This window comes from Lemur catta, chromosome Y, assembly GCF_020740605.2.
Source record: "Lemur catta isolate mLemCat1 chromosome Y, mLemCat1.pri, whole genome shotgun sequence".
Lineage (NCBI taxonomy): Eukaryota > Metazoa > Chordata > Mammalia > Primates > Lemuridae > Lemur > Lemur catta.
This window is the reverse complement of record NC_059156.1, coordinates 3,536,960-3,563,550: the sequence shown is the minus strand read 5'-3', so window position 1 is coordinate 3,563,550 and position 26,591 is coordinate 3,536,960. Positions and strand designations below refer to the sequence as shown.

Below are 26,591 nucleotides of genomic sequence, written 5' to 3'. Positions count from 1 at the left end.
ATGGGGCGGGGCCTAGGGTGGGGCTCCAGTCCGATGACTCACCTAGCTCTCTCCCCCAGGTGTCCTGTCCTACTTAAACTATGTGATCATGTGGACCAGGAAGAAGACCCTTAAGGAGCGGTGGCTGAACGCTCGCCGGTGTGTCTTGCAGCATTATGCCCGCACGTGCACGTCCGAACACCGGAACTCAGGCGTCAACACTGAGCGTATCCTGCACTTGCCCAATTCGCACACCATCCAGAAGAGCCCCCAAGTCTCTCCAAGGAATAGCCCCCGAGTTTCTCAGGACACTGACCAGTGGTCCTGGCCAGATGCTGGGCCAGGCCCTTTCAGTGTGACCACACCCCTAAGATTAGACCTCCCTTGAGACCCCACTCCCTGAGACCAGGCCGTGTCCTCCAAGGACAGGTGACAAACCCCAACCATGGCTGTAGGGCCTGGGCTTTGTGGTTCTGTGTCTGTCCACTGGGTCCTCACAATGCCCCCATTCCAGAAGTCCGACACCCCGTCCCGTTCTGCCCCCTCTGAGCGTTCCACTGAGCCCTGCAGTGTGGCTAGTTTGTGTGGCCCCACCCCATCCCTCACAGGCCATGCCCTGAACCCGCTCTCTGTCCTTTCGGCCAGGGTCATCTCCATCAGAACCCCTCTCCCAGAGTTCCAGCCCCACCCCATGTCCACTTTTGTCCCCAGGTGGACACGGCACCCCTCAGCATGTGGTGTAGCCCCGACCGAGAAGGTGTGGTTTGCAATAACATCCCCTGGCCCCTTTCCTGGCTTCCCCATTCACAATAAAGAGTGGGGCTATCCAACATCTCCATATGCCACTTTCTCTTCTTCCATCTCCCCCACAAGGCAGGGTCAGGCCCAGTGTGAGCAAAGTGGTCTGGTGTCCGTGACTTTCCTTTTGGGATCTGACTTTTTCATGCGTGTTTCTCTATACCTGACAGGGCCCCTTCCTTTCCCCCACTTGCTCATGATTGCAGGCCTCTGGGCACAAGATTGGTACAGCTGAGGTGGCTCTAACCTCAGTCAAGTGAGTCCCAAGTGTCTAGGAGTCTGGAGTCTGGAAGGCCAGATTATGCCAGAACTTGAGGCACATTTGATGCACATCTGATTTTACTTAGGGATAGGGAACTGGGTGGGCATTCAGGGGTTGTTTGCCATGGTGTCCTTGATCCACTCAATGTACTTCTGCAGTCTGGTGTGGAGTGAGGGCATCTTGGGTTTGCCACACGGGACGTGGCCCCATGATATGATACCTTGGAGCATGCTATTGCAGATCAGTGGGCCCCCGAGTCATGCTGCGAGCAAAAGGAGTGAGAGAGAGTGTCAGAGGAGACAGCAGGGCCCAGATTCTGCCTTCAGAGCCCCAGCTCTCAAGACTCCAGGTCCCACTCCCAGAGGAAGGTAGGCAGGGGTTCCAACAGAAGGGGGACAGTGGGCTGGCTGGTCATGGTGGCTCACGCCTGTAATCCGAACACTCTGGGAGGCTGAGGGGGGAGGATCTCTTGAGGTCAGGAATTCAAGACTAGCCTCAGCAAGAGTGAGACCCTGTCTCTACCAAAACTAGAAAGAAATTGACTGGGCAACTAAAAATAGAAAAAATTTGTCAGGTGTGGTGGCCCCTGCCTGTAGTCCCAGCTACTCGGGAGGCTAAAACAGGAGGATCACTTGAGCCCTGGAGTTTGAGATTGCTGTGAGCCAGGCTGATGCCATTGCACTCTAGCCTGGGCAACAGAGCAAGATTATGTCTCAAAAGAAGGAGGATGGTGGCTTGAGTCCTGGCCAATGAGGAAGGGACTTTAGGGTCCAGCTCTTGTGCAGGGAGCAGGGTCCAGGAGGACAGTCCTGTCAGACAGGTCAGTGGCAGGAGGAACAGGGCAGGACCATCTACAGGACCTCCTTGCTGTCCCCTCCCCGGCCCCCAGCAGGGCTCATCTCAAGAGACCACCTCTCCAGGAAGCTTTGTCTGACTAGACAGTAAATATGTGTCAAAGGCAGGAACAGGTGAACTACAATGCGAGGGAGTGAGCTGCAGGTGGTAACTAGATGGGGGTGTGGGAAGGGAAGAGGGTTAGGGGGAGTAGAGGTGCTGGGGACCCCGGGCTGGGGGGCAGATGCCTGTTTAGTTCTCTGGACCCAATTCAGAAGTTCAGTCCCCTCCCCCAGGCCTTCAAGACCCTGAAGGGAGGGGCTGGCTCACCACACAGGTGTCTTTGCCACCATGCAAGTGCCCAGCACAGAGCATGAACTCTGTCACTTTCTGGGGCTGGGTTCTGTCACACACATCATTAGGCAAGATTTCAATGCCCACACACTGGAGATCCATCTGGGTATGAAACTACAAAACAGGGAGAAAAAGGGCTGAGGCCAGACCCCACTTGGATCCTTCTCCCTCGACCCAGGAGTCCCTGTCCCTGCTCCAGGCTGCACAGTCGGCCCAGGCGTACAGTTCTTTGGTTTGATGCTGCCCCAGCCAGAGGCAAAACAGATGCTCCCCATTTCAGCTTCGGGTTCTTTGTAAGGCAGGTTCAGGACCTTCACAGCATCCATGATATTGACCGGCTCTGTCAGGCGGAGCAGCATGATGTGGCTGTAGTCCTCGTCATCCTGATGGGTGTAGTTCTTCAGGAGGCTGAGGTTGAATTGTGGGTGTGGGAAGCTCTTACTGACATGGACAAACTGGCTGTGTCTTCGCTTCAAACAAGTTGTGGTGACCCAGCCAGACCTGGTACTTTCTGAGGAAATAGGGGGGTGGAGGGATGAGGAGAGGGGAGGGGGAAAGGGAAATGGGGCAGAGGAGTAGGGGGGAGGGTCCTGAAAGAGAAACAGACGAACTGGGGCGTGGGGGGGGTGACAGAGGAAGAAAGATGCAGAGTTGTGGAGAAATACAGACAGTGAGTGAAAAAAGAAAGAAACGTGAGTGAAAAAGGCAGATGCAGAGACAGAAACAGTGCAAAATGAATGGTCAGAAGAACAGAGGGAATGAGAAAGGCAGATAGGGAACAGTGAGAAACAACAGAAGGAGGAAAAAAGAGGCTGAGAAAGAGAAAAGGCAGAGGCAGTGAGAAATACACAGGGAAGAGGAAGGAGAGAGCAGAACAGGGAAGGTGTGAGGAACATCCAGTGAGAGCAGGAGGCAGGAAGTCAGAGGGAGAATGAGGGCCAGGGGCAGAGAGGAAGCAAGGGTCTGGGCTGTGAGAGAAAAGGGAGTGCCTTGGCAGGAGAGGGGAGGCCTGAGAGCGGCTCAGCTGCAGCTGGGGTGGTGCTGGCTCCCTACAAGACCTAGCCCAGAGCCCAAGGTCTCATCCTCCTTTCCCTGCCAGCACCCTCCCCGTCTACAGCCCTCTTCCTTCTCCCTCAATGGTCCCACCCAGTTCCAGATGAAACCAGCCCTTCCCTGTGTCTCCTGAGAGTGGACTCATGTCCTAAGGGGGGCTGGGCAGAGTGAGAGGCACCCCTCATGCACACAGGTTGGGGCTAAAGCCCTTCCTTCTCTCTGGGGTCCCCTTAGGCCCTCCTAGGTGTATGTGTAGTAGTGATGGGGGAGGGGGTGGGACAGAGACCCAGGGAGAGAAATGGGCAGAGAGATGGAGGGTGAGACCCACAGTGACAGAGGTGACCACAGAGTGACCCAGAGAGGGTCAGAGACAGGGGAGATGCAGAGACATGAAGACAGAGTGGGAGACAGAGACCAAAACACAATGACAGACACAGAGCCAGAGCAAAAAGGACACACACACAAACCCAGAGAGAGACCCAGGCAGCCATGGGAGGGTGGTCCAGCCCCAGCTCTGCCTCCCCATGTACCTGAACCAGAACTTTCCCTCTGTCCCTCAGTCCCCCAGCCTCTCCTGAGGTTATCCAAGAGGAGTGGCACTGACTGCTCAATCCTGTGGGTGTACAGGTGCCCTCCTCCCCAGACCCCAGGCCTTGACTCACTTGCTGAAGCAGTGGGCGGCTGCGAGCACCCACTGGGGGTGCACCAGGACACCTCCACACACGATGTTGCTGAAATGGTTCACAGCCAACTGCCAGGGGTGGGAATGCTTCTCACACTCCCAGCCTCCCACAACCCAGGACTGGATGGCAGGTGCAGCACCTGCAGAGGGGGTGCTGGGTTAGGGAGGGTGGAGTTGGCAGGAGGGGCAGGGGGACTGGGCTAGGGGAGGGAGCTGTGTGCTTGCAGGGCATGTGGGCAGAGGATCATGGCTGAGAAGGTTCCAGAATTTTGAAACTGTTCCTGGGTTGGTGGCTGGTCCTGGGTGGGGAGAGTTTATGCTCTGAGCATAGAGCAGACCCCAGGGATCACAGTAGGAGACACAAGATGGAGCAGACATCAGGTCTAGGGGTGAGGTCATTTGGGGTGACTTGGGGTCTTGGACTGGGAATGGGAGGCGATGGGTTAGGATAGTGGAAAGGGACTCCAGAAAGGAGGGTTAAAGGCCCCAAAGGAGAGGATCCAAGGCTGGGAGAGGAAGGGGGTGGGTTAAAGGGCTCCCAAGCTGGGCAAACAGTTGTGCCTGGGTTGGGCTTTTGGGGTTCAGGAAAAGACGCAGCTTTAGGTCTGAGAGGTCAAGGAGCACATCTGAACTGTGGAATTTGGGGCAGGATTTGGGGTGTATAGATTGGGGCTGCAAGGGGTCAGCTGGGCTGGACAAGTCAGATTTTGGTGTTTCCAGGTTAAATGATAAAAAAAGGGTTAGGATTGAGGCTGGGTGTGTGCTCCTGTGAGGTTTTGGGGTCCTTCCTATAACCCAATAATGGCAATCCAAGAGGTTGGGGCCCTGAGAACGGGGTTGGGGTGAGGACTAGGATGGGGCTAAGGAGGAGGGAGGAGATGAGTGATAGTCACCATGGGATAGGGTGTGGGACAGGCTTCTTGTTTCTCACAGGGGTGGGGTTCATGGTCTGAGGGTATTAGAGGGATTGGGGTTCTCTTGGTGGCAGTCCCAGGACAAGAATGGAGAAGTGTTCAAAACAGGGGCCAAGCAGCTGCAGGAACAGAGTGGAGGACCCACTTGATGTGAGGTTTCAGAGTCACATATTGCCTTACTTGGGGCAGGGCAGGCCAGGATGGGTAGCTGAGAAGGTGTTCAGGATCTCGCAGGTGGGTCCCCAGAAAACCAGATTTGTGCAGGAGGGATTCAGGTGGGGAAGGGCGGGACCTGGGGAGGGATGGAAATTCTGCGAGGAAAGGAGTATATGGTTGGAGGGCTTGGGTGTTTTTCTTGGGAGTGCTGGATGGGGTTCTAGGGCAGAGAGAAGGAAGAGGCATTTGTAGATTCCCCCATGCCAGATGGGGATCCATCTGGTGTCACACAGTTTGGGAAGCAGGGCTGACTGGTAGAATTTGGGGGACTTGGGAGGACCAGATGTCAGGGTCTGGAGGACGCAGTTGAGAGCTGAAAGCTGAATGGCCAAAGTCACTGAGGTGTGGTGGGATTTGTAGACTCCAGAGCCAGACCATTGGGCCACAGAGAACTAGGAGTAGGAGGACGCCAGGGTCTAGTGGGGTTGGGGTCCTCCAAAGAGAGGGACAGAGATGGCCCAGGACCTGCCCCTTTGTGAAAGCAGTAGGGGCAGGAGCTGACTTGGGAAGAGAAGAAAGTACTGAGGTTTCCTGGGAGGGGGCAGGGACCTAGTGTGGGAATGCAGAATGTGAGAGGTGGGATTTTGGGGTGGGGCTGCAAGTGACAGGAAAGAGCTTGGCACCCTGGTCTGGGATGGACCACGGGCTGGGGTGCTAAAGGGGAAGGACTTATGGGGGACAAGGGCAGCATGAGAGTCAGGGACCAGTCCCCCCACCTCCTCCCCCCCACTGTCTCACCAATCCTCCCCAGGGACAAGGTGAGGCACAGAACCAGGAACCACATGGTGACAGGTGTCAGGCAGCAGATGGTGAGCTAGCAGCTGGGGAGCCTCCCCAGGAAGCCTTTTAAAAGCCCTCATTGTCCCCACCCCCAGAGCCCCACCCCTACCCTGCTGGCACCCAGATGCTGGCCAAGGTCCTTCCCCTGTTGCCTGGGGGCTGTACAACCCCCTCCTACCCCCAGAGCTGTGAAGGGGAGGGAGAGCCAGCACCTGTGGTTCTGCAGGCCCTGGGTCATCCTGGATGCATTCCTGGGGCTAAGGCCAGGTGGGGCAGGGCCTGTAGCTCCTGGGGCTTTGCTCTGGGGGACAGAGCCAGTGAGGCATGGTAGGGTGAGGGGGAAGAGCAACAGGAGGATGGAGGAGTCACCGACCCCCAATAAGAACCCCATATACCTAACCCCTAAGTAAAGCCCTAGACCCCAAGACTCCATAGACTTTAATGCCAACGGTGAGGGCTCCAATTCCCTGCACCACTCAGAGAGACAAGATATCAACTTAGCTGTGAGCCTGTCTCTTAAATCTAGGCCTTGGCTTTCACAATGCCCTGATTCTTATACTTCCAGACTCAGGATCTAGGTCCCCGAAGCTATTGTTCCTTTCATAATAAAATTTTGGGGTACATATCACCACAACCCTAGTGCCCCAAGATCCAGGAATATGAAGTTTCAGGGGTCTCCCATAGTAAATTCTCTAGCATTATAAAATCCTATGTTCCCCTCAAACAGTGTCAGGGGCCCAGTGACCCTTCTACCCTTGTTCCCAAGATACGGGTAGTCAAGGTCATGTCCTCCAAAGTCCCAGAGATTCAGACTACGTGCCTTCTCAGGTCAAGATCATCCTAAGCACAAATTTCAATTACCCCTACTCCCACCCCATTCTGCCAATACAATATTTAGGTCTCAAGAGCCAGGGTCATGTACTTCAATGTTGAGTGACCTTGAAAATCACATTTTGGGGCCCCTGAAGAGAATCAGGACCTAGATTCCTGATTCCTGCAGCCTCAGTGGTAAACCCATAGGCTTCTAACATGTTATCCTGGCTTTTTGGTAAAAACAAAGCAACTCACAGGGTCCCAGCATCTGCTGTATGTCAGGAACCTGGCTAAGGAAAGGAGGGTATTTGCCTTTTTGCATGGCTATCAGGAAGCCCAGAACTAAGTCTTGAAGAAAAAGTCATTCTTGGTAATCTAGTATTTGCTGGGCCCTTTCACTAGGATCCAGAGATACAGTGTATTTACCCAGTGTCAGAGGCTATTTTAATCAGTTCATATGAATTACCTCATTTAATCTCACAGCAACCCTGTAAATTAAGCAATGTGATGATCTCCATTTTATATATGGACAGATCTAGGCTGAGTGAGATTGGGCCTCTTGTTCAAGATCCCATGGCTGGTCATACCTGTTGAATGGACAGAACCTTGCTTCAAGCCCTTTCTCCTCCCCTCAGGATTGGGGCAGTGGGTGAAAACAGTGTACAGTGTCTGTGGGTTCCCCACCCAGTCTTTGTCTCCAATTTCCCTTCATCCCCAGAAGAAAGTCACAGAAGCTCCTACCGAGAAACTTGGATCAGTGCTGTCTGTTATCTTGTTGTTAAAGGCTAGGTGACCTTGAGCACCAGCTTTGCCTTCAGGCGGGACAAGTCCTTGGCTAACACCTGGGCCTTGGACAGAGTCTTGAGGGATGGCTTAATTCTGTTCCAAGTCAGGACAGGGCTGCTGGCCAGGCATGGGGGTTTTTGCTTAGGACATAGGAGGTAGGCCAAGATAGTCAGGTCCTCTTCATGATTTCCCTGATCCACTCCAAGTAGTGGCACACTTTGGTATAGACACCAGGCTTGGTGGTGGTGTCACAAGGGATGTCACCCCAGGACACAATGCCCTGTAGGACACCCCTACAGACCAGGGGTCCCCCAGAGTCACCCTGTGGAGAGAAAAGGGGGTCTCAGGATGAGTGAGAACCTTCTGGATCTAGTGTGCCCATCTCTATTCTAATCACAATTTGCATGCCCACCCCAGGCAATCCCAACCCAACTCAATACAGTCCAATTTAACCAAAACCAATCCAATCCAACCTCAACTTAATTTACTAATGCAACGCATATCCAACCTCATTCCCTTGCAACCCCAACCCAACTGAACTAAACTAAATCCAACTCAACCCAACCCCCACATGTTCCCCATCCAAAATGAAACCAAACCCATGCCCATCCTCACAACCCAATCCCAATTTTCGTACCCTGCATCTCAAACAAAATCTACCCCATGCTGATTCAACCCTGACATATTTCCCATCCAAAACCAAACCACACCTATTCCCATTCTGAACCCCAACCCAATTGCCACACCATGCACCTCAAACACAGCACAATCCTATCCCCATCTCCAGCCCCAACTCCAGACTCACCCCTATTCTAACTGCTCTTCCTTCTCCATCTCTCTAGGGTGGACTGCTCTTCCAACCTGGCATCTTCTCTAGCCCAAAGCAAATGATATCCAGCCCCATCCTAACTCTCAAACCGGTCCCCAACCCCCTTCCTCCACCTGATGGCTCCCTCTGGGCTCTGACCTCATAGGAGACCTCTGTGCCTCCACCTTCTGCTCCTACACACACCATGCTGTTCATCAAGTGCCCGACAGGGTAGTCTTTGTTACAAGATGTGTCTGAGATAATGCTGATGTTGGCACAATGCAGTGTATCTGGGAGACTCACTGGGGAGGACAGTGAAGTTGGAGCAGACCCATAAATTCCAGCCCTGTCCCCTCCACCTAAGAACCCTGGAGAATAGAGTTCCTTGAGGTCTTACATCCAGCTCCTCCATCTTTTCATTCACCTTGTGATTCTGGGCTCCCTATGGTCCCAGGCTCGTTTTTGGACACCAGGCCCCATCCAGACACCACACAGGCCTCACCTGGGCTAGGGCAACGTGTGGGTAGCGTCACAGGGCACACCTGGCGGGTCCGGCGTGCAGGCCGGGCCAGCCGCAGCAACATGACATCATGGTGGTGACTGCATGCTTTGTAGCCAGGGTGTGGGATGACTCAAGAAACAGCCCACAGTTGCTCTGGTCCATCATGCTTACACAGGTTGTGCTCACCTGGGCACACTGTCATGGAGCTGTGTGGGCCAGTGGAATGAGGAGTAGACAAAGGATCAAAGAGTGGGCAAACGGTGGTCCCTAGATCCCTTGGGAATTTCAAGATTCCTCTACCCTTTCCCAAGATCCTGAAGCCAATGGTTCTGTCCCCTGCCCCTTAGGGACCAAGGAGTCCAAGTCAGGCACACACCTGGAACTGAACCCTCTTGGCTCCAGCCCTCCTTTCCTCAGAATCCAGAATTACAACATCCCTGGACTCATCCTGCCTCAGGAGATCAAAAGCTGGGACTCTACCATCCTCTTTTTCCTCCTTCAGGGACCTAAGAGTTCAGAACCCACCCTCTCCTAACCCAGGAGCTTGACCTCCAGCCTCTTCCTCCTTCAGAGCCCGGGGGTCCTGGCACCAGTCTCCACCTTCCCCCTAGGAGTTCTACCCTCCAGCCAGGCCCCTGATCCCTGCCATCATACCGGGTTTGGCAATGGGCCGCAGAGAGCAGCCAGTGTGGGGAGATGAGGGAAGCACTGCAGTTAAAGAGTTCATGCTCATAGAGGGCAACTTGCCATGGCTGGGAGTGGGGTGCACACTCCTCACCTTTCAGCAACTTATCACCTTCCTGTGCTTCTGGGAGAGGGAATAGAAGATCCCTGAGGACAGGGACCTTTTCATCATCTCCTGCACCTTCCATGCACCCTGTCCTCAAAACTATTTCTCACCTGTGCCTTTCCCCAATTTCTTAAGAAGTCCCTGCTGTTCATTTACAACTGCAACCTGTTTCCTCCAGAACTCTAGCCCCTACCCCATTTGGTATAGGACTCTGTGAGAGAGAGGAAGGGAAAAGGACCAGAGGACAATAAGTCCTCTGTGACTGGGAGTGGAGACAGGGACGCTGGATACAGGTCAGACAGGTGGTCACTTGGCACCAGTCATTCAAAGTCACCAAATTGTCACATGCCCAGATGGATGTGGCCACTCAATATGTATGACGTACAGTCTTGGCCCCAGAACCTGGACCTCTCAGCCAAATTCAGCATACAATACAAGACACAGATATGGTCACACAAGGTCATGGATGTACATACACATCTAACCTTCCAAACTTAGGTACAGATATCGACAGCTCTTTAAAGCTAAAATTCACTTGCATACATAGGTTGCAGCTTCAAGAACCACAGCACATAAGTTCATATGTGTATTTAAATATGGATGGCTAAGATGTGGACACACACACACCCAGAGAATTGGATATAGACCAGACCTAAATTCACAGTCTCCCGTGTGGGTGTTGGCATCTGGTGTGACAGACGTTTGCACACAGGGTCCAAACAAGGAAGATGGGTCCTTAACCCTGGGTTCAAACATACTAGCTGTGAGATATCAAGCAATCATTTGACCTCTCTGTGCCTCTGTTTCCTCATCTTTAAAATGGGGATTGTTGTAAGAATGACATAGGAATGTGTGAGTGCTGAGTGATGGCTGGCCCATGGTGACTCCTCAATATTAATATTAGTTATTTTTAACAAAGGACATAGATTTATTTATGATACATACATGTTGATGTTCAGGTTGTGGACACAGATGTGGTCAAAGTAAGTCAGACATCTGCACAGACACAGTCAAGGTAAGAGCTGATGCATCCACAGGCCGTTTCGTAGGGAGTCAAAGCTGCAGACACCACCCCAGGGGCCAACACCCAGATGTGCACCCACTAAATCAGACTACAGGGCAACAGGGCTGGGCATTCAAAGTCAAAGACATACAGCTGGAGATACAAGTGGCCAGGACAGGACATATTTGTCCATCTCTAGATCAGCCCCCAAGCCAGATCCAAGTGTTGAAAGTCACTCACTGGGTTTCACATAGGGAGATCTGGTTCACACATGTGGGCTTGATGTGGACACACAGGGCCCTGTACACCCACCACACACACACACACACACACTCACACACACACAGAATGGCACCACACACAAGGACAGAATTAGGGACATTTCAAGGTCACAAGACCGTGAGCCCCTACACTGGGCAACACAGATGTGTCCCCTCAATGTCATAGCCACACACACAGACACCCACACTGGGGCAGGATTTGCATTGTCAGATCAAATGCCCGAGGCCTGTCCACCATGGTCAGGAACTGGGCCAAAGGAGCTGGTGAGGCCAAGGGAATGCAGATGTGGTGGATGAGGGGCTTAGCAAAGGAAGGTTGAGGTTGTCTTGTGGAGAAGGGTGGAGGGCAGGGGCTGAACAGCTGGGCACCAAGGCTGCACCTGGCCAGTCCAAGCTGGAGCAGGGTGGAGGCCCCAGCTGGGTGCAGCGGGCAGGCGGGAGGCAGGGAGGAGAGAGCACAGAGAGAGCCTGAGGGGAGGCTGGAAGCATGGGGGAGGTCTGAGGGGTGAGGGTCATATGGGCCAGCAGGTTAATGAAAGTCTACCCCTGATTTCGCCAAGGTAGAGGCATCAGGTTACAATTAATTTCTGCATGAGTGGTGGCTGAGTTTGGTCTGGACTTAGCCTGCCACTCAGGGTGACCTTGACTTTGTGGCCATCCTTCTCTGGACCACAGCCCCTTCTATTGTCAAATGAGGCTAGTGCTGCCTTCCTCATGTAGATGTTGTATATAAGCGTTCAGTGCCATGCCTGGCACATGCTAAGTGCTCAGCAATGCTTGCACACCTTAGAGGGTGCTACCTGGGGCCAGGCACATGCTAGTGCCTCACATGTGTTGTAATCTTTACAACAACCCTGTGAGGGAAGGACTGTTGTCTCCACTGTACAGCTGGGTCACAGAGACATTAAGTAACTAGAGAGTGGCAGGGGTAGGATTCGAGCCTGGAGTCTGAACACTTGTTTAATGGTTGTTAAGTGCATTACCTACATTACACTATTGAGACCTCACCATTATTGTTGCAGGTAGGTGCTGTCTTATAGAGATGGCACCCAAGGCCCAGAGAAGTGAAGCAGTTTTCTTAAGGTCCCACAGCAAAGAAGGGGCAGCCTAGGACTCAGCTCAGGTATGTGTAGCCCCAGGATCGTGTTCATTATCATGGGCAGTGAGAGGCCCCAGGTCCCAGCAGCTCCAGAGCAGCCTCAGGCCCATGATGGCTCTTCAGGTGGGGTGAGGACTCAGGAACATTGGCAGGTGGCTCAGGTGTGGGCAGGGGTAAGGGAAGGATCTGTTATGGTCTGAGACAAGAGGAATGACCACCTAAAGACTGAATTGAGCCAAATCAGGAGTCTTTATTAGCTGGCCAGTTACTACTCTCTGCACCGCCCAAAGGCAGTACAGAGTGCATCCATGAGTCTTTGAAACAGAAAGTTCTTATATTGTAAGTTTGTGGGTAGACAATTACTAAGACAGAGCAAGCACGTGTACAAAAAGCCTTGAGTAGGCATTATATCATTTTCTTATCTTTGGTGTAACAGGATCTGGGCAGTTTTGGCTCTGGGCCATATCTTGTTCATGCAAAACATGAGTGTTATAATGGCTTCACGCAAAACGTGGGGGTGTAATCATTTTATGCAGAACATGGGTGTTGTAGTCACTTAGGAATTTCTGTGTTGGGGGTAGCAAGCAGGAGAAACCAGATTTTACAGAAGAAGAATGGCAGATACTGATTTTTCAGCATGAAACTCAGACTGTAACATTCCCCACTGGTTTTTAGGAGGAATCAAACCATTGGTTCTTTGTTATTAGTATCACAGGTATGTTGATAGTGAGTTTGGAGGACCATAAGTTTGACGATTTGAACTCTTTGTTTATCATAAGAAATTAGGCTGTTTATGATGCAGGGGCCAAGGAGCAGTGTCATCAGAATGGGAATAACTGGTTTTGTTATGGCTGACAAAAGTGTTGTCGTCCTTGGGGATTAGCAATGCTAGAGATGACAAGTGCTTTTAAATTTACCGCCCCCCCTTTTTTTGGTGTTTATTGGATTGCCAAACATATTAATATGTATTGTTAAAAATGATTTTACAAACAATCTATTCCAACCTTTTTCTGGCTATCTGCACCGCCTTGCACTTCACATAAATGTTTTAAGTAAATAAGGTGCTTAGCTTATGTCTAATGATTTATCTTTTAAATATGGAGTGGAATTTTGTGTTTAAAGGGCAGTCTTCCCTCCCAGCCTGAGAAGAGGGGGAGGAGGCCACTCAGAGACATGTTTTCAGAGGCAACAGCAGGGTGGGGAGCTTGGACGGGCTTCAGCCCAGCCTTTGCTCAGGCTCTCCAGGCCTGTCTAATTATGACACTGTCATTTATTGTCTTTGTAATCACCTAAGTGTAGTTTATAGGCTGGTGGGGGCTGCCATCTGCTGGATTAAAACAGATAATTAGAAGGAACCAGAGGAGTTTCTGGAAATCCTTATCTTCAGTGGGTCCTCGGTGGGTTGGGCAATCTATTTTTCGGGGAGTTGATCTGGGGTTGCCTTTTAATCTGCATGTGATGGATCCAGTGATGGTTTCCGGCAACCTTCATGGCTGTTGGTTGGTGAGGATCACTGGCAGGGGTCCAGTTCACCTGGCCTCTAAGCTGTCAGGTTGAAGTTTTCTTATCCAGGTGAAGTCTCCATGCTGTACCTGAAATAGAGCTTTCTTGGGAGTGGGGAGTGGGGTTAGTCAGCTGAACATGATCTTATATAGGGTTATGCTGTTAACATATGGAGTGTATCTGGTTTTTAGTAGGCCAAAGGGAAGGAGGCTTATTCAGTCTATGCCTGTCTCCAGCTTTAACTTGTTTAATGTTTTTTAAAGTTTTATTTACCCTTTTTATCTGTCCTGAACTCTGAGGCCTATAAGCACAGTGTAATTTAATAATTGAGTTGTTTGGGCGATGAACACCAGGCCATTGTCGGACCCCAGTATAAGTGGGAGGCCAAATCAGGGAACAGTTTCAGTCACTAACTTTGTGCAGCTACCTGTGCTGTCTCTGACTTTATAGGGAAGGCTTCTGCCCATCCAGAAAAGGTATCAATGAATATAAGCAAGTAGTGATATCTGCATTTGCCTGGTTTTATTTCTGTAAAGTCCACTTTCCCAGGGGCTTGTCCCCGTAACCTGGTCCTGGGGCAGGGGTGGATTAGTCTCTTTATTTGAATAGACTTGTGCACAGGTGAGACATCTCGTTGTTACCTGCTGGGCCATCTTATGGAGCCGAGGAATGTAGTAGTCTCTCTGGAGAAGTTTGGTTAAGTTGGTGTTGCCAAGATGGGTGTTCTGATGTATTTGTCTGATTAGGTCTCATCATAGGTGTTCAGAGATTAAGACCCTATTGTCCGGGAGGATTTTCCAACCTCCTGAATCAGTTTTAGTCTTCAGGGCTTTTTTAATTTAACCTTTTCTTTAGTGTAGTTTGGAGGGTCTGGCAGGAGCTGTTCTGGCAGAACAGGGAGAAGTTGGAGAGGCCCCACTGGTTTTTGTGTGACTTTTCTTGCTGTCATGTCACCAAAAGCATTGTCTCTCATCACTGGGGAGTCAGTCCTCGCTCTTGGTAAAGTGCCCCATATACATGTGCCATTGCAAAGGCTCTCCCCCATATTAGGGCCTGGGTCGGGGCTATGAGTTTAGCTTTTTGGGCTGAGGTTCCAACCCAGCCTGCAGTTATGATGGCTGCCCTTGCATACCTGACTCCTTCTGAGACATAGCTGCTCCCATCTGTGTACAATTCTTCATCAGGGTCCGGCCATGGGCAGTCAGTGAGGTCAGCTCTCAGGTTGATAAGAGACTCAAACAATTTGAGACAGTCATAGAGTGGCTCTGATGGCTCATCATCCAGGAGCAGGGTGGCAGGGTTTAGGGAGGCTGTCTTTAGGAACTGGCTTCTGGGGGGTCTAGCAACAGCACCTGATATTGGGTTATGCAGGAGTTTGAAAGCCACCTCTCGGGGGGCTTTTTAGTAGAGCCTCCACCTAGTAGGGGGGGCAATTACATATAAGTCCTGCCCCAAAATGAGCTTGGAGGCTTCCTTTGCCAAGATAGTGGTCACAGCAATGGCCTGCAAGCAGCCTGGCCAGCCACATGCTACAGGGTGCAGGCTTTTAGACAGGTATGCAACTGGTCCAGGGTCCTAGTTTTTGAGTTAGGACCCCTTTAGCTATCCCTTGGTTTTCAGCAACATATAACTGGAAAGGCTTTGTCAAATCAGGCAAGGCCAGTGCAGGGGCACTCACAAGTGCCTGTTTGAGGCTCTTGAAGGCTTTAGCCTCATTTTCAGTCCAGATCATAGCATCCCCCTTTCCTCCTATGCTAGCATATAGGGGTTTTGTTATTTCAGCAAACATGGGGACCCAGGGTCTGCAGTACCCCACTGCCCCCAGGAACTCTCATACTTGTCTCTTAGTTTGGGGCAATTGGATCTTTAAAATAGCTTAATTTTACTGGTGGAGAGGGTTTGTTTGCCTTTCTTTAGTTCGTACCCTAGATAGGTTGCTGTCTGGGTACAAAGCTGAGCCTTTTTAGCCAGAACACAGTAGCCCAACTGAGTTAATTCTGTTAGCAGGTCCTCAGTAGCCATTTTATATGTGGCTTGATCCTTGGTGGCTCCAGTGTCAGTCAGAAACTCTATAGGTTTGCCCCCCACATTCAGAGTTACCTTGGGCTCCTGGGGCCTTATCAGAATGGAGCCCCGGCCCCATCAGTCCGTGTCCTCCATGAGGACTGGCACAGGCTTAGTCACCTCCTGCTTTTGGTGAGGACATTTGTTTTTTCAGTGACCATGTTTTTTGTAGTAGGCACACTGGTCATGGCTTAGGCTGGTCTTCTTCCTTCTAGTATTCCCCTCTGGTCTTTTGGGCCTCTTGTCTTTTTCAGTTTTATATTTCTCTTGTTTTACCATAGGGGATACAAGAATTTTGGCCATCGTTTTAGACTGGGCAGTCCCAGGATCCTCTTTGTTGTTATAAATCTTCTGGACAATTTTTATTAACTCAGACAGCAATTTTTCCTCAAATCCTTCTAATTTCTGCAGCTTTCTCCTAATATTAGGGGCCAACTGAGTGGCAAAGGCAATATTAATGGCATGTCTATTCTCTAGTGCCTCAGGGTCTATGGGAGTATGTAGGTGGTAAGCTTCAAAAAAGCATTTTAGGAACACTGCTGGGAACTCGTTAGGTCCCTGTATGGTTTTGCTTACCTTGAACAGATTAGTCAGCTTTTTAGCTGCTGTCCATATGCCTCCTAGCAGAGTCTGGCAATGCAGATCGAGAGCCTCCTTACCTTGTTCCTCATTTGGGTCTCAGTCCGGGCACGTGGTGGGGAAGGCAAACACAGGTTGCCCATCAGGGCCAGGAATTGTCTATGGAGGACAAAACTCATAGAATAGCCATGGGTAGAGAGACAATTTACAAAGTTGGTTAACTTTATGGCATATAACAACGTAACATAATAACCACAGTTATTACTGATAATATGTAAGAAGATATTTCAATATTTTAAAACTTAGAACATATATTAATAACATATTATACAAATATAATCACAAGAAACTTAACATAATTTCCTATTTGACCATGCTTTCTGTGTAGTTTTAACATACCAAACAAGCCTAAAATGTCTTTCTTAGACTTTCAGTTGCCTTAATATTTTTTAAAAAACCAAAATTTTTCTTTATAATTGTAGCCAATTGGATCACATACAAAATTTCTTCATAAATCCCCTTTCATGGAGTTTATCTCAACTTGCACAGACCAGCTACAGCATACTTAAAACTTTCTGTTTTCTCTTAAGTTTTATTTTAGAACAAAATTTATGATACAAGATCCTTTCTTTCTTTCTTTCTTTCTTTTTTTCTTATTTCAGCTCCTCATGGCGGTACAAAAGCTCAGGTTATATACATTGTGCATGTCCCACCCATCCCCTAGAGTCAGAGCCTCAAGGGTGTCCATTCTCCAGACAGTGTGCCTGGCACTCACCATGTAGTCATACCTCCAACCTCTAACCCCACCTCTGACCTCCCCAAGTCAGCACCTTCAAACATGACCATTCCCCAGATGGTGCGCAACACCACCCATCATGTAGGCATACACCCATCTCCTCCCCCCACCCCCCATCTCAGTCTGACATCCAATTGCTATCCTTCCCTGATGTGCATTTAGGTGATGATCAGGGAAACTAATTTTCTGGTGAGTACATGTGATGCTTGTTTTTCCATTCTTGGGACATTTCACTTAATATAATGGGTTCCAGCTCTCTCCAGGAGAACCAAAGAGATGTCATAGCACCGTTATTTCTTATAGCTCAGTAATACTCCATACCACAGTTTACTAATCCATTTGTGGATTGATGGGCATTTGGGTTGTTTCCACATCTTTGCAATTGTGAATTGTGCTGCTATAAACATTCGGGTACAGGTGTCTTTGTTATAGAATGACTTTTGTTCCTTTGGGTAGATGCCCAATAATGGGATTGCTGGATCGAATGGTAGGTCTACTTTCATCTCTTTAAGGTACCTCCATAATGCTTTCCACAGGGGTTGCACCAGTTTGCAGTCCCACCAGCAGTGTATGAGTGTTCCTGTCTCTCCGCATCCATGCCAACCCGTGTTGTTTGGGGACTTTTTGATAAACGCCATTCTCACCGGAGTTAAGTGATATCTCATTGTGGTTTTGATTTGCATTTCCCTGATGATTAGGGATGTTGAGCATTTTTTCATATATTTGTTAGCCATTCTTATATCTTCTTTTGAAAAATTTCTATTCACGTCGTTTGCCCACTTTTTGATAGGGTTGTTTGGTTTTTTCTTGCTGATTTTCCTGAGTTCTAAATAGATTCTTGTTATCAGTCTTTATCTTATGTGTAGTATGCGAAAATTTTTTCTCATTCTGTAGGCTATCTGTTTATTTTCGTGACTGTTTCTTTGGCTATGCAGAAGCTTTTTAATTTAATCAGGTCCATTCATTTATTTTTGTTGTTGCTGTGATTGCCTTAGGGGTCTTCTTCATAAATTCTTTGCCTAAACCAATGTCTGTATGAGTCTTTCCTACATTTTCTTCTAGAATTCTAATCGTTTCCCACCTAAGGTTTAAGTCTGTTATCCACCGTGATTTGATTTTTGTGAGAGGTGAAATCTGTGGGTCCTGTTTCAGTCTTCTGCATGTGGCTATCCAGTTTTCCCAGAACCATTTATTGAATAGGGATTCTTGTCCTCAGAGTATGTTTTTGTCTATTTTGTCAAAGATTAGATGGCTTTATAAGGATGGTTTTATATTTGGATTTTCTGTTCTGTTCCACTGGTCTGTGTCCCTGCACTTGTGCCAATACCAGGCAGTTTTAAGAACCACAGCCTTGTAGTACAGTTTGAAGTCTGGCAAATTAATACCTCCCATTTTGTTTTTATTGCTTAGAATTGCTTTTGTTATACGGGGTCTTCTCTGATTCCATACAAAGTGTATAATTATTTTTTCTAAATCTGTGAAAAATGATGTTGGTAATTTAATAGGGATTGCATTGAATGTCTAGATCACTTTGAGTAGTATAGACATTTTAGCAATGTTGATTCTTCCAATCCACCAGCATGGTATGGTTTTCCACCTATTTACATGTTCTGCAATTTCCATTCTCAGTGTTTCATAGTTCTCTCTGTAAGAGACCTAAAGAGGTCCTTTACCTCTTTAGGTAAATATATTCCTAGATATTTTATTTTCTCTGTTGCTATTTTGGAGGGTATCGAGTCCTTAATTTAGTTCTCTGATTGAATGTTATTGGCATATATGAATGCCTCTGATTTGTGTGTATTGATTTTGTAACCTGAGACTTTACTGAATTCATTAATTAATTCCAGGAGTCTCTTGGTTGACTTCTTGGGGTTTTCCAGATACAACATCATATCATCAGGAAAGAGTGAGAGTTTGATCTCTTGTTTCCCTATTTGGACATCCTTGATTCTGCTCTCTTGCCTAATAGCTCTTGCAAGGACTTCCAACACTATGTTGAAAAGTAATGGGGACAGTGGGCAGCCTTGTCTGGTTCCAGTTCTGAGTGGGAATGCTTTTAATTTTTCCCCATTCAGTATGATGTTGGCTGTAGGTTTGTTCCAGTGCAGAGTAGGAATGCTTTCAATTTTTCCCCGTTCAGTATGATGTTGGCTGTGGGTTTGTCATATATGGGTTGTATCATTTTTAGGTAGGACCTGTTTTTGCCTATTTTGTTAAGCGTTCTTATCATAAGAGGGTGTTGAATTTTGTCAAATGCTTTTTCTGCATCTATTGAGAGGATCATATGGTCTTTATTTTTGCTTCTATTTATGTGGTGAATTACATTTATAGATTTTCATATGTCAAACCACCCCTGCATCTCTGGGATGAAAACTACTTGGTCGTGATGAATTATTTTTTCGATAAGCACTTGGATACGATTTGCTTGAGAATTTTATTGAGAATTTTTGCATCTATGTTCATGAGAGAAATTGGTCTGTAGTTTTCTTTTTTTGTTGCATCCTTTCCTGGTTTTGGTATCAATGTTATATCGGCTTGGTAAAACGTGTTGGGGAGACTTCCATCCTTCTCGATATTGGAGAACAGTTTATGTAGGATGGGCACCAGTTCATCTTTGTATGTGTGGTAAATTTTGGGTGTGAACCCATCTGGACCAGGGCTTTTCTTTTTGGGAAGGATTTTATTGCTGTTTCAATTTCAGTTCTTGATATTGGTCTATTCAGGAATTCTATTTCTTCCTGATTGAGCTTGGGAAGACTGTGTGTTTCTAAAAAATTGTCCATTTCCTCTACATTTTCCAGTTTGTGTGCATAAAGATTTTTGTAGAATTCATAGATGATATCATGTATCTCTGTGGCATCAGTTATGATTTCTCCTTTCATGTTCCTGATGGAAGTTGTTAGAGATTTTTCTTTTCTGCTCTTGGTTAGCCTAGCCAGTGGTGTGTCTATTTCGTTTATCTTTTCAAAGAACCAACTTTTTATTTTATTAATTTCCCTTATGGTATTTTTGTTGTACATTTCATTTAATTCTGATTTGATCTTAATAACTTCTCTCCTTCTGCTGGGTTTTGGGTCGGTCTGTTCTTCTTTCTCCAGCTCTTTGAGTCTATTCATTAAATTGACTATTTGTAAGTTTTCTGTCCTTTTAATATAGGCATTTAAGGAAATGAATTTTCCTCTCAGGACTGCTTTAGCTGTGTTCCATAGAGTTTGATAAGTTGTGTCTCCTTTGTCATTTATTTCAAAGAATCTTTTGATTTCCATCTTGATTTCTTCCTTTATAAAATAATCATTCAGGAGAAGGTTGTTTAGCTTCCATGACTTTCAGTAGGAATGAGAGTTTCTGTTAGGGTTCATTATTACTTTTATTACACTGTGATCTGAGAATCTGCATGGTATGATTTCTATTTTTTAAAATTTTTTAAGACATGCTTTATGTCCTAGGATATGGTCAATCTTAGAGAATGTCCCGTGAGCTGATGAGAAGAATGTATATTCAGTGGATTTCGGGTAGAATGTCCAGTGGATGTAAGTCAGGCCCATTTATTCTAGCATTCTATTTACATCCATTATTTCTTTGCTTATTTTCTGTTTGGAGGATCTGTTCTGTACTGTCAGTGGGGTGTTAAAGTCTCCAGCTATTACAGTATTGTTGTCTATCATTTGGTTCAGATCAAGTAGGGTTTGCTTTATGAATCTGGGTGTGACTAAGTTGGGTGCGTATATATTAAGTATGGTTATGTCTTCTTATTGAATTGTGCCTTTCACCAGTATCTAGTAACCATCTTTGTCTTTTATTATTTTTGTTGGTTTAAAAACTAAGTTATTGGAAATTAAAACTGCCACACCAGCTTTCTTTTGGCTAATGTTTGCTTGAAATATCAATTTCGATCCTTTTATTTTCAGTTTAAATGCATCTTTGCAGGTTAGGTGTGTTTTATGAAGACAGCAGGTACTTGGTTTGTGTGTGTGTGTGGTTTTTTTTTTTTTTTTTTTCCATTGGGCCAGTCTATGTCTCTGGAGTGGAGAATTCAGGCCATTGACATTTATTGAGAGAACTGATAAGTGGGACAGATTTCTATTCATCTCATTGGGTAGAACTTCATTGCTATGATTTCTCTCTTGAGCCATTGTGGTGGCTGGAATTTGATCTTTAGCTCTTGAGTGGTTTTACATTTATGGATCTTTCTTTTGCTGATCCGTGTGTAACTCTCTTTTGAGTACTTCTTGGAGGGCTGGTCTTGTCGTGGTGAATTCCCTCAGTACTTGTTTATATGAGAATGTCTTAATTTCTCATTCATATAGAAAGCTTAGCTGGGTACAAGATTCTAGGCTGAGCATTATTCTGTTTCAGAAGAGTGAGAATGGAGCCCCAAGTACTTCTTGCTTGTAAAGTTTCAGTTGAGAAATCTGGCATAATTCTAATGGGCTTTCCTTTGTATGTCACTTGTTTCTTTCTCCTTACAGCTTGAAGAAGGGTCTCTTTAGTGGATATTTTGGTCAGTCTGAAGACTATGTGGTGTGGTGTTTTCCTATTTGCTATCAATCTACTAGGGGTTCTTTGAGCTTCTTGAACCTGTATATCTAGAGTTTTAACAAGGCCTGGGAAATTTTCCTCTATTATGTCTTGAAGTAGCTTATCCAGCCCTTGCTTATCATCTTCTTCACCCTCAAGGATGCCGATAACTCTCATGTTAGGCTTCTTCACATAATCCCACATTTCTTGTAGTCTCTGATTTTTTTTCTTATTTCTTTGTTCTACCTCTGCGACTGACTTATTTAATTGGAAAGGGTTATCTTCAATCTCTGAGATTCTTTCTTCTGTTTGATTTACCCTGCTCTTGAGACTTTCCACTGTGTTTTGTAGCTCCCTGAATAAATTCTTCATTTCTAGGAGTTCAGTTTGTTTTTTCTTCAATATTTCAATTTCCTTAGTGAATTTCTCTTCCAAATCCTGGATTTTTTTGTGGTTTCTTTGTGTTGGTTATCCATTTTTTCTTGTATATTATTCAGCTTATTTATAATCCATAACTGAAATTCTTCTGGTGACATGTTGATATTTTGAATCTGGTTTGTGTCAATTGGTAGAGAGCTGGTATTTCTCTTTGGGGGTGAGATTTCCATTTGGTTCTTTGTGCTCCCCATATTATTTTGTTGAGCCCTTCCCATCTGGATCTATCATTAGATTTTTTCTCACAGCTTTAGTCTGGCTAACAGCACGCCTTGTATTCTGTTCTTAGGGTGTGAAACAATCTAAGTATGTTGCTTCTTTTTTCCAGAGGGGGAGACTGTTGTGTGTTGTTTAGAGTTTTTTCTGTCTCAGTTGGGGGGCTGCTTCTGTTGGGTCCAGCCCTTGAGGATTGGTTTGACCTAAGACAGGTTTGGCAAGTTAAGTCACTGTGTTGTGGACTTTCAGTTAGCAGGCAGGATTCACACTATTTGTGAGCAGAAAGTCTCTCTCTCTCTCTTTTTTTTTTTTTTTTCCTGTCTTTTGGTTCTTCCTCTAGAGGGGTGATTTCTGTCTCTTTCCTCAAGAAAGTCACTGGCTAGGGGGAGGAGGTGGTGCTGTCTCTCGCTCAGTGCCCCAGCTGCTGCAGCTCCCATGGGCAAAGGTCTACCCTGTCCCAATGCCCCCAGGTCCAGGCTCCACACTGTTGCATCTGGGAAAGCACTCAGTGTTCACACACGGGTGGGGGTCCTGGAGAGGGTCCACAGACCAGGGGAGGGAGATGCCTAGGGAGCCACCTGGCGCCCTATGGCTCTGCAGCAGCTAGGCCTTGGACCCCATAATGGCAAATGCCCACCTGCAGATTACCGGCACTGGAGGTGAATGTTCAGGGTCCAGCAGGCACCAGAGCTGAGGGCCTAGTGAGCTCAGGAGTATACAGTATCTCACTGGTTACAGGGCCACTGAAAAGCAAGAAGAAAAGAAGAAAAAAGAAAAAGAAAAAAAAAATCTGTAATTCGGTGACCCTTTCCTGCTTTTCGCCTTAGTGCTGTTCCATCCCTCTCCATTTGAGTTCTGCATCCCAGCGGAGATCCTCTAGAGACTAAGCTGTTTCCTGTTGATGTCTCCTGTCCACAGAGTTCATACAAAGCCAGAGCTCTTGGCATGGGTTCACAAACTATGGGAGGGAGCTGCCCGGGGAGCCGCTGGTCACCCTATGGTTCTGCAGCAGCTAGGCTGTGGACCCCACATGGCGACAGCATGCCTGCAGATCACCAGCGCTGGGGGAGAATGTTTGGAGTCCGGCAGGCACCAGGGCCCGGGGTCTGGCGAGCACCGGACCTCACAGTAGTTCCCCAGCTAGCAGGCCACCGAAGAGGAGAAAAGAAAGAGAAAGAAAAGAAAGAAAAAATAATAATAATAAAAATAATAAAAACAAAAAGAAAAAGAAAAAATAAATAAATAATAAAAAAGTAACTAAAAAAGTGAAAAAATAAAAAAAAATTTAAAAAGTCTGTAATTCCGTGACCCTTCATGGCTTTTCACCTTAGCACAGTTCTGCCCCTTTCACTTTAAGCACCACGTCCCTGTGGAGATCCCCTAGAGTCTTAGCTCTGTCCCGCTGATGTCTCCTGTCCACAGAGTTCATACAAAGCCAGAGCTCTTGGGGTGGGTTCACAGACTAGGGAAGGGAGCCATCTGGCACCCTATAGTTCTGCAGCAGCTAGGCTGTGGACCCCAAGATGGTGACCGTGCGCCTGCCGATTGCCGGTGCTGGGGGAGAATGCCCAGAGCTTGGCAGGTGCCAGAGCCAGGGGCCCGGCGAGCATTGGAGCCCACGGCAGCTCCCCAGCTAGAGGGCCGCCGAAGAAGAAAAAGAAAAAAAAACACTCTATAATTCTGCGATCATGGTCCCTCGCCTTAGTGCAGTTCTGCAACTTTCCCTTTAAGTGTTGCATCACTGCGGAAATCCCGCAGAGTCTAAGCTCCTTCCCACTTATGTCACCTGTCCTCAGAGCTCCACATCTCCCGCAGGGATTCTGCCCCAACTTCAGTCAGATCCCTGATTGAGTGGGTGTGGAGGTCAGTGGGGAGAACAAGCTGCTTTGCTGTGGGGCAGAACCCGCCTCACTCATTGGTGAGGTGGGTACAGCCATCCCACACTCCACTGTCTATTTTCCATCCTGCACTCTCCAAATTATCTCGGTCATATTTCCCATTCGCCTCTGTTTTTTCTTGTTCTCTGTGTCCCACATTGATTCTCCATGGGTTCACACCGCCATTCTTGCGGGGGAGCGATCCTCTAGCATTGTGGCAGATGGAGATCCATGCCTTCCTCTCCGGGAGCACGAATCCAGGAGGTCACCTCCACTCCGCCATCTTCCCCCTTCTCCTATTTGTAGCATTTTTACATCTCTTTCTCTTATGTCACTGGTTACTTTGTATCTTGTTTTTATTTTCTTTTTAAATCTATATTTTGACTCAACCTTTAGATAACCTCTGAATCAGACAAAATTTAACATCTAAGTGGACCACATTTGACACAAGACTGGGACTGGTCCATACCGGTGACAAAAGAACTACCTTCCGTGAGACACAAGGACAAAGACAGCACAAGGAGATGGACCAGAATAAACAGAAACACAATTGGTGAATATCACTCAAAAGAACTCCACAAAGACAAAGACAGTATCATTCACAACCACGCTGCAGCCCTGGCAGCAGCAGTGGAGGGACAGGTTGGGCAGCCCTGGGGTCAGCCTTATTGTTACCTTAGACCGCAACAGGATTTCACATTTTGGTTGGACAATTTCACTCTTACGACTGATTAAGATGTAATCCAAGAGAGACACTGAAGTCTCAAAAGGACCAATAACCCAAAATTGCTGATGGCGACATATTAGACTGGCTCTACTAACCACCCAGAAGCCAGGATACCAGGAAACCAGAAAACCAGAACCAAAATTTCCACCGAGTGGCCCCGGTCTCACCCCTTTTGGGTGCCTCCCACTCTTTGGAAAAAGAAAACCAGAAAACCAGAAATTTCAGCCACCTAAAAAGATCTGAAGACCACACACACAAAGAGAGGGAGGGAGAGGAGAAAGAGAGAGAGAGAGAGAGGAGGGGGAGCCCAGTTCTACCACCCCAGATGGCCTCAGGAAAAAGACAGATAGGAAACTGACAATCATGGATCCCAATGATAATCGTGCACTGTTCTTTAAAGTTCGAAACTATAACCTAGGACCCAGATGACAGGTGAAATCGAAATGGAATCAAATCTGAGAGAAATGAAAGTAGTAATCCGAAAGAAAGTACCAGGAATCCAAGCAGGACTCGCAAGTTCTAGGCAATGCCTCATGTCCCAGGACTTGCCTGAGGAAAAGGGAAACAGAATCAGATTCAAGAATCTGATCAGGACTCAGGAAAAGGGAAACAGAATTGGATTCAAGAATCTGACCAGGACTCAGGAAAAGGGAAACAGAGTCAGATCCTCACAGTAAGTTCCAGGTGTCGTCTCACTTCTTGGAACCCACCTGAGGAGTGAAGCTGGATCCAGCCAATCTCCTGAGGTGCCAGACAATTCCAGAGCCAGAAACAGAACAGAAAAGAACTCACCAGTGAACAGAACCAGAAGACTCATCCAGAAGAATTTGCAGTTTTGAAGCTGTTGGGGGAGATGAGTTGTCAAGCATCTGCCTGGGGCTGAGGAATGTCTCTCAGAGGCCTTCCCCTAGGAAAGACACTTGACTCCCACACTTGGTCTGCAGGCACCAGTAGTCACCAGGTGTCCTACATTAGGGCAGAATCTCACTGGGGCCTCCAAATGTTATGGTCTGAGACGTGAGGAATAACCACCTAAAGACCAAATTGAGCCAAATCAGGAGTCTTCATTAGCTGGCCAGTTACTACTGTCTGCACCACCCAAAGGCAGCACAGAGTGCAACCATGAGCCTTTGAAAAAGAAAGTTTTTATATTGTAAGTTTGTGGGTGGACAATTACTAAGACAGAGCAAGCATGTGTACAAAACGCCTTGAGTAGGCATTATATCATTTTCTTATGTTTGGTGTAACAGGATCTGGGCAGTTTGGGCTCAGGGCCATATCTTGTTCATGCAAAACATGAGTGTTGTAATAGTTTCACATAAAACATGGGGGCTGTAATCATTTTATGCAGAACATGGGTGTTGTAGTCACTTAGGAATTTGTGTTGGGGGTAGCAAGCAGGAGAAAGCAGGTTTTACAGAAGAAGAATGGCAGATTACTGACTTTTTGATGTGAAACTCAGACTGTAACAGATCTTTAGGTGGTCTCTGGGTGAGGTAGGGGCTGGCAGATCACAGGGCCCAGATTGCAAGGGAAGGGGACACCACAGTCCCGCAGACCCAGACCTCACCTTGGCCCAGCTCACCTGTAGATGTCAGCAGGAAGAAAAAGGTGAGGAAAAGGCACATTGTAGAGGAGGGACCAGGACTCAGCTGCAGTCAGAGAGGGGAGAGAGAGAGAACTGAGGTGAGGCTGGACCTCTCTGCCCCCACTGGGATCCCTCCAGACACAAACTCATGCCACCTGCTGCTTAAGAAACTTCGTTTTACCCCCTACATGTTCCCCTCCCAACTCCCCCCACTGCAAATCCTCCAGGTCCCCCATCTCTGCAGGGTCTACTGTTCCTCTGGGCACCATGATGCCCCCACAGCCTGTCATCCCCCAGCACCATGCTCGGCCCCCAGATCTCGCTCCAGCCCCAA

The 26,591-nt window shown here is 47.7% G+C and overlaps 2 protein-coding genes across 3 annotated transcripts in view; both read right to left on the bottom strand.

Moving 5' to 3' along the window:
- Window positions 1–26,591, bottom strand: part of LOC123629050 (F-box-like/WD repeat-containing protein TBL1X) — a 1,209,717-nt gene that overhangs the window by 444,851 nt on the left and 738,275 nt on the right. The window lies entirely within an intron of this gene.
- Window positions 7,641–26,526, bottom strand: LOC123629025 (kallikrein-15-like). The gene is given in 10 exon segments (XM_045538963.1): window positions 7,641–7,793; window positions 8,439–8,581; window positions 8,704–8,987; window positions 9,436–9,589; window positions 10,815–10,834; window positions 11,044–11,334; window positions 14,590–14,787; window positions 26,113–26,172; window positions 26,255–26,321; window positions 26,439–26,526. Coding segments are annotated over 10 exon segments (1,458 nt in total).